At 34.1% G+C, this 18,526-nt stretch overlaps 1 protein-coding gene and 1 non-coding gene across 2 annotated transcripts; one reads left to right on the forward strand and one right to left on the reverse strand.

Annotated features, from left to right (window-relative positions):
- Nucleotides 1-7,507: 7,507 nt before the first annotated feature.
- LOC149568229 (pentatricopeptide repeat-containing protein At5g39350-like) lies at nt 7,508-8,038 on the forward strand. The gene has a single exon (XM_089816699.1). It carries the CDS (start codon nt 7,508-7,510, stop codon nt 8,036-8,038), a length of 531 nt encoding a protein of 176 aa, XP_089672825.1.
- Nucleotides 8,039-11,008: 2,970 nt separating this feature from the next.
- Nucleotides 11,009-11,080, reverse strand: TRNAD-GUC (transfer RNA aspartic acid (anticodon GUC)). The gene has a single exon. It is a non-coding gene; the product is annotated as a tRNA-Asp (tRNA).
- Between the last annotated feature and the right edge of the window lie 7,446 nt (nt 11,081-18,526).

The following is an 18,526-nucleotide window of genomic DNA, read 5'->3' on the forward strand; positions in this document are numbered from 1 at the left end:
TTTATCATTTTTGTTTGTCCTACAAAGTAGTAATTTCTCCAAGTGTTATTGTATGCAACCTTATAGTGCTACAAGTTTATATTTCAAGTAGAAGTATAGGTTAAATTATTTTGATTCTGGTTGAAGCCATATGCTCCCAGATCTGTAATGTTTGAATCAGTTTTTGAATAAAATGCAAGCAAGCATAAGGCATATTAACCACTCTCCTATTTGGATCATTTTTGTCTTCATCTCTATCAATTTTATATTGGGATTAGTTTCTATGAAAGCCTTTATTATTATCTCTGAGTTTTTAATGGAGTAAACCAAACAACAAGTATGTTATTAACTTGCTTGGTTCCTTTGTTAACTAAGCCCTCCTGGTGTTAACTCAGTTAGCACTTGTCTATGTTGAGTTTTCCAAGTTACAATTGAGTTTACCGAGTTTCCATCTTGTGTCTACCGAGCTCAATTTGTCTCATCCTTGTTGAGTTGACCAAGCTTGCTCGGTTCCTTAGTCAATTGAGCTCACTCAGTCTCTGTGTTGACCAAGCATTGTTGATGAGCTCTGGTTCCCTTCAGTGATTGAGCTTACTCGGGTCCAATTGTTGCCAAGTTCTCTTAGCATCCACTACTGTTTAACAAACTTCCACTCAGCTCCTTAGTGTGCCAAACCCACTCAGTATCCACTATTTTCCAAGAATTTTTTTTGAGTTGTGAAGTTATATTTCTCATAGATTTAGTGTCTCTCTATTCAACAAGAAAATGCATTAAGCATCTCTCTATTCAGCAAGAAAATGCTTTATGTAATTTCTTCAATTGTTGTCACCAATATCCAATTCAGTATCCAAATTTACTTGCCAATATCCAATTCAATTGTTTCCAGTATCCAAATGTACTCACCAATATCCAAATGAATTTGTGACATGAAAGACATGTTGGTAAATAAATTTGTCACTATGAAGTTAGTACTGAAACTTACCCTGTTAGCCCTATGAACAATGACAACTGTGCCAACAGTTGGAGAGATTGAAATCGATCATTACCAGATTACAATCTTCCTCTACGTTTGAGAGGGGTAGCTCCCTTGTATAATGGGTGTATTTAATTTTTTAACATAAATGAATTAAAACTTTGAAAGATAGAGAGAAAGCTATTGATGATGAATGCACCACATGACTTCACAACTTTCTTGAATTAACATAAATTGATAATAAAGACAATCAAGAACTATGCTTGAAAATGATCATTATTACCATGTTGATTCATGATTCATAAACATTCACACAATACTGTGAAAACATTCACTGCAGAAAGAATCAACAGTTTTATGTTGCAACAATCTAGATTTTAGAAAAAGAACCCAAACACATTTCTCATTTTATTTTCTTGCACCAAGAACATAATTGAGATTTTCAATTTTGAAGATAAAATTTGTACATACTTTCCAAAATTTGTCTTCTCATCAAAATTTTAGCATAAGTGTTCCCTTATTCCAAAGTCCAAAAAGTCCCTTTACAAAGCCAAAATGATTCCTTATATAGACATTCAGGTTAAGAACTACTCCTTCGTGGTTAAGAACTACTTCCCAAATACGTGATTTGGGTGAGGTTAATTAACCTCTACAAAATTAACCCCAAAATGAAAAAAGTCATGCTTTACAATATATGACTTGAAACTTATATCTTTTGAGAAAGAAGTTAGACAATTACGCCCCAATCAAATAATCGCTAAGTCCCCAACATGATTTGTAATGTATATCCACATCTCTCTATATTCAACATCGTCATTTTTTGATTTCCATTTCATCACCTTTGTAGACACTCTGCCCAAAGTTTGTGACTAGTGATGAATTCAGCTACTAATGAAATCTTTGAGAGTTATCAATTTTCATTATGACAAGGGCAATGTTGTCTACTGTTGTTAACTACCACTTTTATGCTTACATTTGCTGATGATTATCAATTCACAATTGGGACTATTCAATACAACTATAGTCACTTTTTATTTCAATAGCATTTGGTAAAATATCTCACGAGCATCCTCTGTGTAAAATAGTAAACAACTCTATATATGTCATATGGGATCCTTCTCTATGCACTCAGTATCTAGGTGGAAGATACATTCACAGGTGCCAGCAAACATGTCCCAAAGATTGTTGTCTATTTCCACACTCTAGATCTTCTTGATAATTCTCCTCCATACTTGAATTGATTCACACTACCATTATACATTGGAACAAGTATTTCCTGAAGATTGGCATTGCTAGTCCTTGATTTGGATATCTAACCACTTGATGAATTTGACTTTGAGCTCCTAGGATTCCTAATAGTATTGGGGGATCGCCTCCCATTTAATCAATATTACAGGAGAACATATTGGAATGCTCGACATTATGTGGTTCCTCTATGATGACTTTAAGAAAGACATTCATTTCATCAAACACTCCACATTCCATTCAAATGTAACTCCCAAATTCTTTATTGTATCTACAATTATCGCTCACACTGTGAGATGGACAAAACAAGTGAATCAGAATTCAAGTAGCGCGATGACACCTATGCATGAGCTGGAGGTAAAGTGTAGATTGTGCATGCCCTCCAAAACTCCAAGCTCTCCCCCACTGAAGGCTTTGAATCTTTCATCTATGTATGATTATTGTAACTCGTGGTTTACATAATTTCATCTCATTTCTAAGGGGTTCAGTGCTCACATTCCAATTGTGCATTTCATCAAACAAGTCAGATCCAACCCCATCTGCTTTTTCTATGGTTTTTGAATCTCCTTTGGAAGAACGCTTATCATTACTTCACTTCTTTATAATTGTGTGACCCGCAATGCTTCCAGCATTAACAATGTTCTCCTTTATACCATGCACAATCCTAAACTAGAGGTGGTAGCTCAGTTAAGATTGAACTAGTCAATGGACATTAAATAAAATAGTTCCCATGCTTTGTTACCATTATACTACTACCATTCTAAATGTTGCAGCTAAAAAATGAAGGAAAGTTGATCACAAAAACCATGTGCCTTGTCTATGATCAAGTTGAGGATGGAGAACTTAGATCAAATGGCTCTCGTGCCTTATCCGTGTTTGCAACTATCATTGATCTTCATGCATTTGGGCTAAAAGATGAAGGGACGCTAGTCAAACAGTTCACGTGTTTTGTCTATGATTAGGTTGATGCACACACATTTTATCAAACGATTAACATGCCTTGTTATTGGTTAGATTAGTCAATAAAATGTCCTGTCAACCTATCCACCTTGGCATAGAGACTCAAAGCATTATGCCACACTGATTATTGTGTTTCCCCTTGTAGATGTAAGCACATTGATCATTTCTGCAACCCACTTGAGAAGGTATGTATTGGAAAACCTTCTTCAATCATGTTATATGCCATGACTAGGAGCTATAGAGTTCTATCAAATCGATTGCATGCATGGCTACAAGTGCTATAATAATGTCTTGAAATGGACTTCACTAGTTTTCCAATCCATGTGGTATGCAGGCTGGGTGGTGTCTATTCTCGTTATGAAGACTTACACCTTCAATATCCTTCATAGTAATAACCAATGACCTGGTATTATTTGAGAGAGTTATGATAGTGCATATTTACAATCCCTTTTGATCACACTTCAAGCCATAGTCTAAATGAATGAAATTTTAGACGACTTCTTGCAAACTTTAAAGATTACATTTTTGGCTTATACTCCCCACATTGGAGCTTTGGATCACATCAAGCCATGATGTGCTATTTCTTTTAGGTTTCCACCATTTAAAAAGAGGAGGTTAATAACCATTTTGGCAATGCATATTTTAAGTCTCCAACCTTAACTTTTTTAGAGGAGAGGTTAAGGTTAATGATTGGGTGGAAAATACGTATTTTGGAAGTTTATCTTAACTTTTTTAGATGGAGAAGTTAAGATTAATGATTGAAACACGTGTTTTGGACCCCAAACCTTAACCTTTTTAGATGATGTTAATAGGGTTAATGATTTATTTGGAAACATAACCTTTTTGATGGAGAGGTTAAGATTTTAAGATGAAACACGTATTTTGGGATGCTTCATAAACCTTTGATAACTTGAGACTTGGGAACCGAATTTTAAAAATTCAAAGTGTTGGACAGAGCTGGGGACAACATGGATGCATCAAGGTCATAAAACTATTAAAAATGCAATGGATAATTGATCCTTTCAAAGTTTGAAGTTTTATACATGTTCGAACTGTTTTGACTCAAAACATAGATAAAAATTATGCAATTTAGCGGGTACAAGAACCATGACAACAAGACATAAAGTATGCAAATGATGTAGGAGACATGTTCATGGATAGTAGTTATAGAAAGATAGAATTGTTGAAAAGAAACTACAAATAAACTAAAATTAATTTAATATATCATTTTACAAATTAATGAACCACAAATACAACAGTAGTTTTAAAATTAATTTAATATATCATTTTACAAATTAATGAACCACACATACAACAATAGTTTAGAAATCACCTCTCTTGGAGTAACAAAATAAAATGTAACTTTAAAGCACCAGAGGGCTCAGATCCACAGAATCAACACTCTTGCATTTGTTAGGTGGAATGAACTTTATTTCTCCCAATGTATCTACTTTCCTCAGTGCCCTTGCTCATTATTACCTTCTGCGATTGTGAATATTATTTGTTTACTTAAAAGTGGGTTATACTTTTTTTCCTAAACTAACACTAAACTCTGAATTTTCAAGAAAACTTTCACTTTCAAATGCAAATTCCCATTTAATGGTTAGGAATTTGAAGATGAAGTAAACTAGAATCTTTTAGGATTTTGTGTCTAGATTCTGAATATATTTTTTTAATTTTTTTTTAAATTGAATTTATTGAATTATTTTTTCTCCTATGAAAATTGATATGATATCAAAAACCTAATTTTTAAAGAGTGACACTATTTTTGACACACATAACTTTTTTTCTACAATAGATATTAATGTGATTCTTTCGAATTTAGTTTGTTAACATCCATACCTAAACCATAGAGTTGGTCTTATATCTTTATTGTTAGTATTTCATATTTTATTGTACTTTAAAGTTGGCATAACACTAATTTAGACATACATGGCTTTTGTCATATGTAACTTATTATATATTTACCCAATTTCAAAAAAAAAAAAAAATTGATTGAAAGGTGACTCAAATATAGAGACCGTACTTATTTTTCAAAAAAAAATTATTTTTTTATTTACTATTTTTCCATGAGCGCCGAATATCTCGATTTATTTTTTATAATAAACCTATATTCAATTCATGTTAAAAAATATATACCTAAAAAATGTGAAAAGCACCAAGTTCATAGTCATTAGAAAGCTAGTTTAGAGTACTTCAATCATGAAAAATTTTAGGTTTTCAGTGCTCCATTTGAACCTGGTAATTCAGCTCCGAAGAAAGGAAATCACTGAAAAAACTTCAAACTATTCATATTGTAAGGAAACTCAGGTGCAGAAACAGCTTCCTACACTAATCTCATAAGGAAACTATGATGCAAATCCTATTAAAATCTTCTACACTTACAGATTCAATATCATGTAAACAACAATATTGTAGCCAACCATGCATACAGAAAATAGACAGAGAAAGGAACACATAACACAAGGATTTTCCGGTGGGGAAAAACCTTTCGGTAAAACAACCCCACCCCTTCAAAACCTGCACAATGTATTATCTTCAACACAAGGTTACAATACACTTGCAATGCAAGCTCAACATCGACAACAAAAGACTTCAGTAGCTACTCGCAGTATCAACAATACACCCCTTTCACATCACATCTCTTCGCAACCCTAAAAATGCTTACAGCATGTGCTTCACTTTAGGGCTACTCCTAAAAGGTAAACTATATTAGGGTTTTACCATTCTCCGAGAAAATAGGAACCCCACAAATTTTTTTTGGGGTAGAGTGTACAGTACTCAAATATTTTAGTTGCCACATGTCTTCACCTGTCATTGAATCTTCCTAACATAGCTCTTACGTGTCATAGGAATCCGTCATAACCATTTTAGTCATGATCTCCTTACACACAATTCAAGATGTCGATACATCAACATTATTTGCAAGAAATACATTTTACAAAACAAATAATAAGAATAGGAATTATACAAGGTTGAGACACCTTATTCCTAACACATATAACCTTCTATCTAGCTAGTTTCGGTAGAAACTTAGTTTCTATTGAAAATTTTTTACGTACTTTCGATAGAAACTAAATCACTTAGTTTCTATCGTAACTATGGGTGGTTCAACCACATGGTCAATAAACCTTCTTTAGTTTCAATTGAAACTACCATGTTAGTTTTGATTGAAACTAACATGTTAGTTTCAATCACATTTTTGACAACATTTTAAAGAAAAAATATTGCACTTGAATGTTCTTTAGTGCTTGGTGGTACTTTTAGTTACTACTTTGCCTCAGTCCAGCCCTGCCAAACCTGAGCAACCTTGTAGTGAATTCTATTTCCACAAAGCTACATCTCATAAATTTCTCTAAAACGTTATATTTACGTCGAAGGCGATCCCTATATGAAGGTAAGGGCTAAATTTTACATCTAACGGTGGACAATGATGGCGAGAGAATGACTACCATTAAAATGATTACAAACGTAGATGTTTTACCTTCTTACTATTCAACGAAGAAGAAAGCCATCTGTGGCATTTTGTTTAGGTGAGACATTGAAGCCTCTTTTCATTGCATTGTCACCATCGTGTTGTGTCTTTTCTATCATCCCATAACAAGTAACCAATCCAAATAAAGTAGATGGTTAGCCTAATAGACTGGTCGCATGTGTATCATATTGACTCCAAATTGTAAACCACTATCACAGGTGGTGTCGCTATCATTGTGAGACACCATCTATTTAGATGTCAATCATGCAATGTCATCAATTGCCCTTTCAAAGGGTACGAAAAATTACTCTCACATCACTAGCAGAAAGCCTACATTTGCAAGGCACTGGCAGAAAGCCTACATTTGCAAGGCAAATACTTTTATAGATTAAGCTTATTAACATATATGAAAAGGGCAGAAGTTTGGTGGGTGCTCCCAAAGTATTCAACCACTTGCCTAAACCCAACATTTTCTCATGGAATATGGCAATTTCAACTTACTAAATTCATGGCTTTCCTCAAGAGGCACTGCAATTGTTTAACCAAATGTAGCGATGAGCAACTCTTTAGTCTGATCACTTCACTTTCTCCACCATTATCCCTGTGTGTGCCAACTTGGCATATGTAAAACACGGTTGACAGATCGATGGGAAAATCATCAAATGTGGGTTTCAATGTGAAGTTATTGTGATGAATACCCTAGTAGATATGTATGCTAAATGTGGAAGAATGGAGAAGGCACGCGAGTTTTTTGACAAAATGCATATCACAGACGTGGTCTCATATACTACATTGATTATGGGATATGCATAGAATGGTGTTCTTAATGAGGCTTTGAGGATTCCTCATTAAGTTCCAAATTGAGATGTGGCCTCATGGACTGCTATGGTTGTTGCATGCATGGTGCTCTTGACACGGCCTTGAAGATTTTTGAAGAAATGCCTCAACAAAATGTGGTTTCATGGGCTGCAATAATATATGGGTATGCGCAAAATGGGTATTGTGAAGAAGCATTGGAGACATTCAACCAAATGGAATTGGAAGGCGTTGAACCAACCTCAACAACTTTTGTCAGCATCCTCCCTATTTGTACCAAAATGGGAGATCTAGAACAGGGTATGAGAAACCACAAAAAAAATATTGAATGCATCCTTTTTTCAAATGATGTAGTTTTAACCGGCCTGATAGATATGTATGAAAAATGTCAAAGCATGCAAAAGGTAGTTCAATTGTTAGAGAGCATTTCTAAACCAGATGTTGCCTCATGGACTGTAATCATTTATGGATATGTACAAAATGGATTTGTAGATAAAGCCTTGGAGTTTTTAAAGAAAATGCAATTTCCAGGTGTAGAGCCGAACTCGTCAACATCTGCTAGCATTCTACCAGCTTATGCGAGCATGTGAGATTTGCAACAAGGTAAGAAAATCCATGAAAAGATAATTGAAAGTGGATTTTATTGGGCGTGGTTTTGATTGCACTAATCGACATGTATGCAAAATGTGGGAGTTTACAGAAAGCTAATGAGTTGTTTCACAAGCTGCCTAAATGGGATGTGATCTCCACAAATGCAATGATTGTAGGATATGTACAAAATTGGCTTGTAGTTTAAGGCTTTGAATTTTTTTAATAAAATGTAATTAGCGGGTGTAAAAATAGACACATCAACATTTGCCAACATCCTTCCAACTTGTGCCAACCTTGGATCTCTTGAGAAAGGTATGGAAATACATCAAAAAATAATAATAAATGGAGTTCCTGTTAAATGTTGTAGCTGTCACATTTCTGACAGACATGTATGTAAAATGGGGATACATGTAAAATGGATACAAAATGTTTGACAATGTGCCTCAGTGTGATGCAACTTCATGGACTTGTTGATAAAACATTGGAGATGTTTAAGCAAATGCAATTTTGTAGGTGTCAAGCTAGACACTTCAACCTTTGCCAGTATTCTCTCCGCATGTGGCAAGATTGGAGCTTTGGAATAGGAGAGGGAGACACACCAAAAAATAATTGATAGAAGATGATTGTCTAAGATCATTGTGACTGCCCTAATAGATGTGCATGGAAAATGTGGGAGTATACAGAAGGCACAAGCACTATTTGACAACATGCATCATCCTAGCATAGTTTGATGGAATGCAATGATCAGAGGATATGCAATGCATGGCTACAACAAAAATGCACTCCATCTCTTTGAACAGATGAAGTACTTTGGAACCAAACTTGACCCTGTAAGCTTCATATGTGTTCTATTTGCATGTAGCCATGGCGGTCTACTGGATGATAAGATATTCAAGTTTCAATACCACCATGTCCATGTTATGTTTACAATAGGGAGGGAGGGTTGGAAAAGAGTGAGAGAAAGGAGGAGGTGGGTGAGAAAGAGATAGATAGAGATGGAGATAAAAATAGAGGAGATGAAGAGATATAGATAGGGAGGAGAGAGGAGTAGATAGAGATTGGAGAGAAAAATGAATAATGTGGAAGAGATGGAAAAGGATGTGGAGGAATTAATGGAGATATCTATGAGAAGATATCATGGTAGAGAGAGAGAGAGAGAGAGAGAGAGAGAGAGAGAGAGCCATTTTTTTAGATGCTTCATCTACAAACTACTTATCTTGACAATCTATCAAAACAATTTTTCCATAAAACACTCTGCAAGCAATACAATGTGCCAAAAAGAGGTGGGCACTGAATTCACATTGCTCTAACAACTAGTAAGCACAATAATATAATGGTGAAGAAAAATATTATTTTAGCAATAAACATATGAAAATTTGATAGATTTAGTTAAATTAGACTAAACGTATACATGTATGTGGCATATTTGACAATTACCAAAATTTATATAGAGAGAGGTATAGAGAGGTGATATATAGGGATAGAGAAGGATGGAGAGATAACAAGATAAAGATAGAGGGAGAGATGGGGGAAGAAACATGGAGATGTGTCTTAAATATGGAGGTACTCCAAGAAGATTGAGATAAATATGAATATAAAATGAGGAATATGTGAGAAATAGATAGAAAGATAGAAATACATAATGAGATAAAGATAGAAAGAGCTATAGGAAGATACATAATCAGACATAGAGAGTGAGATACATAGAGGAAGAAATTAAAAAAGATATAGATGGTCAAATAGATCAAGAGGGAGATAAGGAAATATAGAGACTTGGAGAGGAAAAGGTGAACAATTAAATAGATACTTAGTTCACCTTAAGTACATATTCAACATACCTATTGCACACTAAGGTGCGATTGCTAGTTTACACTTATTTTCTAATATAGAAGTTTAATTGGATACTCAACTTTAAAGTTTGCCATATAAAATATCTAAAATAAAAATCTATTTCTTTTTTGCTATTGTAAATAAAAAATTAAAAAAATTGTTTTTCTGTTGAACTTAATGTTTTTCTTTTATTGAGTTAATTGATTTTAATCTAATAGTTGTCTTATTTGCAAGTGTTTTCACGAGTGTTGATTTAAAGAGATCAGATTTTCACAATCTATTGTATTACATTGATTCGTTTCTAGATTTGATTCTGTAAAGATTTTTACCATCAATCTTTCGAATCACACTAAGTGATCCATCAAAGAGCAAGAGATGTAAAAAACTTTACACAATCGAATCCAGAAACAAGTCAATGTAAGTATTGGTTTGTTGTCAAAAATAGATCATAGAGGAAGATTTTTTTAGAAGAGATATGTTCCAAGTTTTTTATTTTTTTCTTTTCTAAATGAATTATCTTTTTTTGTTGTTTTAGAATTTTCTCAATTTGTCTTCTAAGATTTGTAGTTATTGCAAAAAAAATATTTGAACTCATTATCAAATGAAGATCATGTGTACTTCATCTCTCATAAGATATCAAATATTACCTCAACACCACAAATGACAAAGTCCTCCTTGTAAAAGAACAAGTCTTGACATGTATTGATGAAAAAGTAAAAGCAAAACTAATAAAAGGATAATACTATAAATCATCCTTGTTAAATGCTAGGAAAAGAATGAAAGAAGTAATAAAAGGCTTATATTTCAGATTAGTCTATTAAGAGCGTCTAAGATTCAAGTGTGAATACTAAATGAATCAATGTGAAATGAAGCCCAACAATTTTGTTTTAATGTAGTCCACAATGTATCAAAATGTGGACTTTGTAAGAAAAGTTGATATCCCCTTCTCTAAACTTTTATTGAATGAAGTTGTAAATATCCTACACTAAAACTGAATATATAACAACATTTTACGTTTCAAAATAAAAGCTGCGACACATTTTAGAAAGCGGTAAAAACCAAAACGGGGAAATTATTATTAACCCAAAAAAAACATACAAGCGACATATTTTAGAGCGCAGTTAAAAGCCAGAAGCGATCGCCGTTGCCGGGGATCGAACCCGGGTCACCCGCGTGACAGGCGGGAATACTTACCACTATACTACAACGACTGTTAGTGTTTTTACACAATATTCACCAGTATTCAATTATTTCCTATTATTGAATAAAATACTAAAGCTTAAAATCACTGCAACACATTGCAAAGGAGTAAATGACAATTGAACCAAATACAATAATGGTTTGAAGACCATATCTGTTCTAATTACTGCATAAGAAATAGCTTCTGACTGGTGCTGGATTCTGACTTGTTTATTTTGTTTATTGCGATGTACGATACGGAATTGTTGATAAGGAAAGGCATTAAAATAAAATGGGAACTGTTTGTTTTATTAAATAATTTAATCTATAACTTTAAACCTTAATTATGTAATTCCATAAAGGAAAACAGAAATCAATCGATCCTCAAATAAGACAGTGGGTTAAATAGTGTAGCTGCTCGAATGACTATATGAAATGTCCAAAACATCAAATGGGGCTCAGGTGCACAATATCAGCATTCCAATTGTCTGTTAATCGGAGGGTACTTTAATCCTCCTCTTGTGTCTACTTTCCTCACCGCCCGCTTCTGTTTTCGTAGTTCGCGATTCTGCATATTATTTGTTTAGGTAATTGAAAGCACGAACAATGTGGGATAAAAATGGTGTTATCTCTTCGTTTTACAAGATGATTGGCCATCTCTGAGCTTTCTAATGGAATAGTTTTTCTGTTTTGAAAACGCCTAAATTCGTCGAGTCGTCTTGCAATAATCGTCTCAACCAGTTTTCTGGGGTTTTTTAAAATGTATTTTTCTCGTTCCTGAAAGAGAAACTCAGTTAAGAGAACTGTGATTCAGAAAGAAAAAAAATGTAATGATTTTTAAAACCCTCTTAACCTCAGGTACTGTTCAGTTCCAACCTCCCAGCCCTGCGAAACCTGAGCAAACATGGGATGAATTTTGCTTCTAAAAGTTGTGTTTCATAAATTTGTCCTAAATTTTAGTTTTCTAATTTATTTATTTTACAGCAAAAGTTCTAGTCATTCCCCAATCTTAATATTGACAAATCTATCTCACTTTTGTTATAGTGAATGAAATTTTTTTTAAAAATCGTTCTATTGCTGAACCATTTTTTCCCTTCATGCATTTTTCCCTTCATTGCATGAAGATTGTTGAATGCTTTAATTTAGTAGTTGTTCTACTCGTATATATTTTAAAGTGTTTGCTTATTGTCAACACTGATGGTTCTTCTCGGGAAAATTCTGGTCCGGTTGGTATTGGGGGAGTTGGGCGTGATAGTTCTGGTGATATTCAATTTCTGTTTTTTATATACAAGGGTTACCATACTAATAACCTCATGGAAGCCCTCGCTATCTTGGTTGTGGCTGGAAAATAATCATCTGTGAGACTGACTCATAGGTGGTTGTAAATTTATTGCATAATATGAACCTTGTGCATGTGGATTGGCATTTGGCTTTGGTTATTCAGCAGATCATTCAGTTATGCAATTTTCTGGATTCTGTGTCTTTTGTGCATATCCCTCGTGAGTGGAACGGTGTGGCTAATTGTCTAGCTAAATGGGCCTCTGAGCAGGGGTCGGCTTGGAATATTCTTGATCATAGGATGCTTCCCTTTGATTTATCTCAGATGTTGGTTCAACTTGTGGACTAGGATAAAGCTATGTAGTTCTCTTTGTTTCTTGTGTTGTTCTGCTCTTTTTGATATTCAATAAAAATTTTACCCCTCTTTTAATTTTAATTTTAATTTTTTAAACTGTAAATAGTGATTTTTAAAAAAAATCTATGATTTATTTAAACTTTGCAAAAAAAAGAAAATTCCTTACATTTTGGGATCAATTATCTTATTTTAATTTTGGAATTTTTCTTATTTATGTTTTAAATATATGTAGTCATTGTAAAGCAAAATATTTGAATTGTTGTAATCAAATGAAAAATCATTAATATTTTACTTCTAATAAGACATCAAATATTGTCTTGGCACTACAAATGATAGGCCTTATATTAAAGATCAAACAAAAGCAAAGCAAACAACAAGGGTATCTCAACTGTTGTTAAATACTAAGAAAATATTGATAGAAAGAAAAAGGGACTTGCCAAAAATAGCTTATAAATTGTTATAATGTATTTCAATGTCTGAGGAGAGTCTCCTAGATTAAAGTGTGTAAATGAATTGATATTTGATCAAGGTTGAAACCCTTCATTTAAAAATATGATTCAAAATACTACCTTTTTTAAATCATGTCCAATAAGATTTTTCAATGTACTCCGAAAATTACCGAATTGTAAACTTATATATATAGTAAGTTGTATAACTACACCGTCATTAAGAATAAAATAATATCTTTAGGCTTATTTGTTTCTCCTAAACTCATCGTAAATGTAATTGTGGAATAGTCGTTGATTGAAGAAATAAAATAATATTTTTTCTGCTATCTAGTGGTGTTCAAGATGGCTGGAAAATTGATTCGCAACACTTATAATATGTAGAAGCACATATTAGATCCAAGCTCTTCCTACTTATAGAAGCATGGTTCAGGCTGCTCCTGTTTACTTTCTCAAGGAGTTTGATGCTCTTTCTCGGCAATTCCTTTGGAATGGTAATTTGTGTAGCACTAAATGGAGCTTGATTAGTTGGGAGACTATTTGTAGGCCTAAAAAGGAGGGTGCTCTTGGTCTTCGATCAGCTCTCTTGAGTTGTCAAGCATTGGCTTCTAAGCTTTATTGGCAATGGTGCTTTGGACAACGTCAACTTTGGGCTTGTACTATCATTCATAAATATTTTCATGGTGTTGATCCTTGCTCTATTTCTGCACTTCTTCTTGAAGGACGTGGCTCAATGGTATGGCATACTCTGAAGATAGGTGCAGTGTTAGTCAAGACAGGTCTATTCTGGATATGTAAGGGAGGTTCTGAGGCATTGTTTTGGTCTGATGCTTGGGATGGATTCCCATCCATATTATCCATGTACCCTCATCTTTAGAATCTTTATGATTCTTTTCATGTCGTTGGATGGGATAAAGTGGCTCATTACAAGACTCCTTATCAATTGGGACCTATTGTTGGTTATAGATGGAAGCACTCTTCTGATTGGCCTCTTGGAGGCACGGACATGGATCATTAGGAGCTTTCTTAGATTCTAGCCACTAGAGAGTGTTCCTCTTTGCTAGGTCTAGATGTTTTGGCTTGGGGAGGTACCTTGTCTGGTAAATATCATGTTTATTTTAGGTATTAGGAGATAACTAGACAATTATTTCGGGATGCCAAGAACCCTTGGCGGAAGCAAGTTTGGAATAAAATTTCTTGGTCCAAGTGCAATTTTTTCATGTGGCTAGTGGCTCATAGCTACTGTCTTACGTGGGATAATCTTTGTAAACGTGGATTTTAGGGCTCCTCTTATTGTGTTTTGTGTGGTAAGAGGGAGGAGTATGTCTCCCATCTGTTCTTCCATTGCTCCTATTTTACTCAGCTATGGCACCTTTGGTGGAGTGCTTGGGGTTGCTCTTGTAGGCATGCTTCCTATTTGCCTAAGTTTTGGGCCCGCTGGGCAGTGATCCCTCCAAGTCTTCTCATCTCCATATTGCATGGATTGTTGGCCCATCGTTCATGCTTTGGCATATCTGGCTAGAGAGGAATCATCAAATCTTCCATGATGTTCAGCTTGGTGTTATGCATCTTTGGTGGAAGATCTCACACTCTCTTCAGGAAACTATTCAAGTGAAGTGTGAGCTTGATGGGGGTTTGGATTTGGTTGATCTTGCTATATGCAATTGCCTCAATTTTCATCTTCTGGATGGGGTTGCAGCTCAAAGGTTTCCTTCTGTGATCAGACAGCCTTGGCATCAAAAGAAACGTCAGGTGAATCAGGATGGGCATTGGACTCCTCCTCTCCGTGGAGTTCTAAAAATTAACACTGATGGTTCTTCCCGTGGGAATCCAGGCTCTGTTGGTATTGGGGGAGTGGGTTGTTGTAGTTATGGTGACATTAAATTCTTTTTCTCAGTACATAAGGGTGATTACACTAACAATCTCATGGAGGCTCGGGCTATTTTATATGCTGTGGAACAATGTTGCTTGCGGGGTTGGAGCAAGATTATCTATGAGTCTGATTCCCAAGTGGTGGTGAACTTGCTTTCCTCACAAGATCTTGAGGATGTTAGTTGGCAGCTGGCCACTATTATTAATCATATTATTCTTTTTAGTACCTCTTTTCAGTACATCAGGTTTACTTATATTCCTCATGAATGGAACAAAGCTGCTAATTATTTAGCCAAATGGGCTTCTAGTCATGCTCCAGGTTGGAATATTATGGATAGGGGGAAACTTCCCTTTGACATGGTGCAATAATTTGATAAACTTGTTGCTTAGGATCGAGCTCCTTGATTGAGCTCTCTTTGTATTTCTTTCTGTCTTAATAAATTTTTACCCCTCTTTTTCCAAAAAAAAAAATCAAATTTAATTTATATTTATTGTATACAAACATATTTAAACAACAATAATTGCCATATGTTTATAGATGGTCTAAGATTGCAAATCAAACAAGAGCTGTGGTACAGCTTGAGTCCCTGCCTTTGTGTTAAAATAAGAGATTTTGTTAATTGTACAATGCTTATGAGCTTCTTTTCATTTATACATGATACTTAGCAAAACTGTTAGCTCTCTAAGTTTTCTTAGGTTATACTATAAAAAATTATATTACAATTAAAACTTTACTATTATTATTTTAATTTAGTAGATGCATTTGTTTTTAATATTTTAATCGTCATGTTTGGTCTACCTTAATAATATATTCATTAAATAATAGATATTTTGATGATAAATATAACTAATTACCTTTTTCTATTAGTCAATTTTAATTTATTGTTATAACTTTTTTTTTTAAATATATACAATTAATATTTAACAAAAAGAATATTAATATAAAATATTTTAAAATTATATTAAAAAAAATTATTTAGAGTATCAAATTTAACATTTATAAATATTGTACAATTAAATTCATAAAAAAATATAATCAAATAACATTAAAAATACATTAAACAACTATACTAAGATAAACTAAATCAAATTGAATTATGGCGTGATATTATAGCCCAATTATAATTATGGTACAAAATTCCTTTTTTACTTTAAAGAGATTATAAACTTCCAATTACGAAACTTGGGGAAACAATTACTGTTGAGTATGAAATATGATATCATAGGCATAAATATGAAAATATAAAATATTTGTCTCCTCTGCAGGTAATATTTCCTTCTGACCCTCTTGATAAGTAGGAGATAATTTCCACAACGAGTCAAATTGTGATATTGCTATCAGGGTTTAACTATCTGATTTTGAGTCAAGCTTGCAAATGGGGTTGCAAGCTTTGGGTTTAACCATGGAGGAAACTCTATAGTTAATCACGCTCAGGCTGGAGTAGTACTAGGATGGGTAACCTCCCGGGAAGTCCTAGTGCTTCACCCCTATGAGCATCACCTAGATCCAATGAGTGCTTAGTGTTCCATTTATTCTCATAAGAGATGGATTCATGTTGAATCACTACTCATGAAACATAGTTCAATGAGTTTGACTCAAAATCACATAGTTAAATCCTGATAGCAATATCACAATCTGACCCTCTTGTTTATAGAACTGAGTTGCCAAAATAGTCAACTAGGTGAAATTTTTTATTATTAATATACTTTTTTGTAAATGAATTGAAGCCTTACAAAAGTCATTATTCAAGATGTACTCTGTAGGAGGGTAGAAAAATAAATAAACGATTTTATTTTGGACAGAAAATAAAGTAATGATTTTATTTGTACATCTTGATTTTAATAATAGATGTATATGAAATTAGGAGGGGTATGTTTATGATTGGAAGTTCAATGTAAGAAGAATGATTGACATGTAATTTTCCTGAACATCCAAATCTTCAAATTGGCCACCATTACAATCTATTACAACAAGTTTGTGAGATTCCATATCTTCAAAATCTACATTGCCCAAACTCCTTTGCTAAGCTTGTGATTATTAGAGCACTATTTTCTACAACCACCTAAGCATTATGTTCGTGCAAGAGATTTAATCTGATACCCATTAACAATGAGATGAATAGAGGTAAAATTATATTGCATGTTCTTTGAGAATCTGGGAATTGTGCTTGCGACTGTAAGTTCTCTAAGGAGCTTGGACAATAGCACCAAAAGTCTGTGCAAGGATTGGATGGCATCACCCTATGTGGTTGAAGAGCATCTTTAGAAAATTCTAGAGTTAAAGTGGAAAATTCTAGATCTTTCAACTGTAATTTTTTTGGCTAATTTTCAGAGTGAAAAAAAGAATTTAACCCCTAGGAAAATTAGGTTCAGCCAATCATAAATTAGGGATTATTGTACAAATATATATTTTAAAAATAAAAGATTTTTAAACTTTACAAGCTCACTAATTTTAGTTATAAAATTTAATGATGGTCCTTAACTGAAAACATTAGTTCCCTACCAAGTAATATAAGGTGATATATGAGATGGTAGGGTAATATATTTTTAGGCTTATTTGTTTCTCCTAAACTCATCATAAATGTAACTGTGGAATAGTCATTGATTGAAGAAATAAAATAATATTTTTTTGGCTATCTAGTGTTGTTCAAGATGGCTAGAAAATTGATTTGCAGCACTTATAATATACAGAAGCACATATTAGATCCAAGCTCTTCCTACTTATAGAAGCATGGTTCAAGCTACCCCTATTTACTTTCTCAAGGAGTTTGATGCTCTTTCTCAGCAATTCCTTTGGAGTGGTAATTTGTGTAGCACTAAATGGAGCTTGATTAGTTGGGAGACTATTTGTAGGCCTAAAGAGGAGGGTGCTCTTGGTCTTCAATCAACTCTCTTGAGTTGTCAAGCATTGGCTGCTAGGCTTTATTGGCAATGGTGCTTTTGACAACATCAACTTTGGGCTTGTATTATCACTCATGAATATTTTCATGGTCTTGATCCTTGCTCTGTTTATGCACTTCTTCTTGAAGGATGTGGCTCAATGGTCTAGCATACTCTAAAGACAAGTGTGGTGTTAGTCAAGAGAGGTCTATTCTAGATATGTAAGGGAGGTTCTGAGGCATTGTTTTGGTCTGATGTTTGGGATGGATTCCCATCCATATTATCCATGTACCCTCATCTTCAGAATCTTTGTGATTCTTTTAATGTTGTTGAATGGGATTAAGTGGCTCATTACAAGACTCCTTATCAATTGGGACCTATTGTTGGTTATAGATGGAAGCACTCTTCTAATTGGCCTCTTGGAGGCACAAACGTGGATCATCAAGAGCTTTCTCAAATTCTGGCCCCTAGAGAGTGCTCCTCTTTGCTAGGTCTAGATGCTTTGGCTTGGGGAGGTACCTTGTCTAGTAAATATCATGTTTCTGTTGGGTATCAGGAGATAACTAGACAATTATTTTAGGATGTCAAGGTCCCTTAGTGGAAGCAAGTTTGGAATAAAGTTTCTTCATCCAAGTGTAATTTTTTCA

This window comes from Cupressus sempervirens, chromosome 3, assembly GCF_028749045.1.
Source record: "Cupressus sempervirens isolate cs-2001-9-10 chromosome 3, ASM2874904v1, whole genome shotgun sequence".
NCBI classification, from domain to species: domain Eukaryota; kingdom Viridiplantae; phylum Streptophyta; class Pinopsida; order Cupressales; family Cupressaceae; genus Cupressus; species Cupressus sempervirens.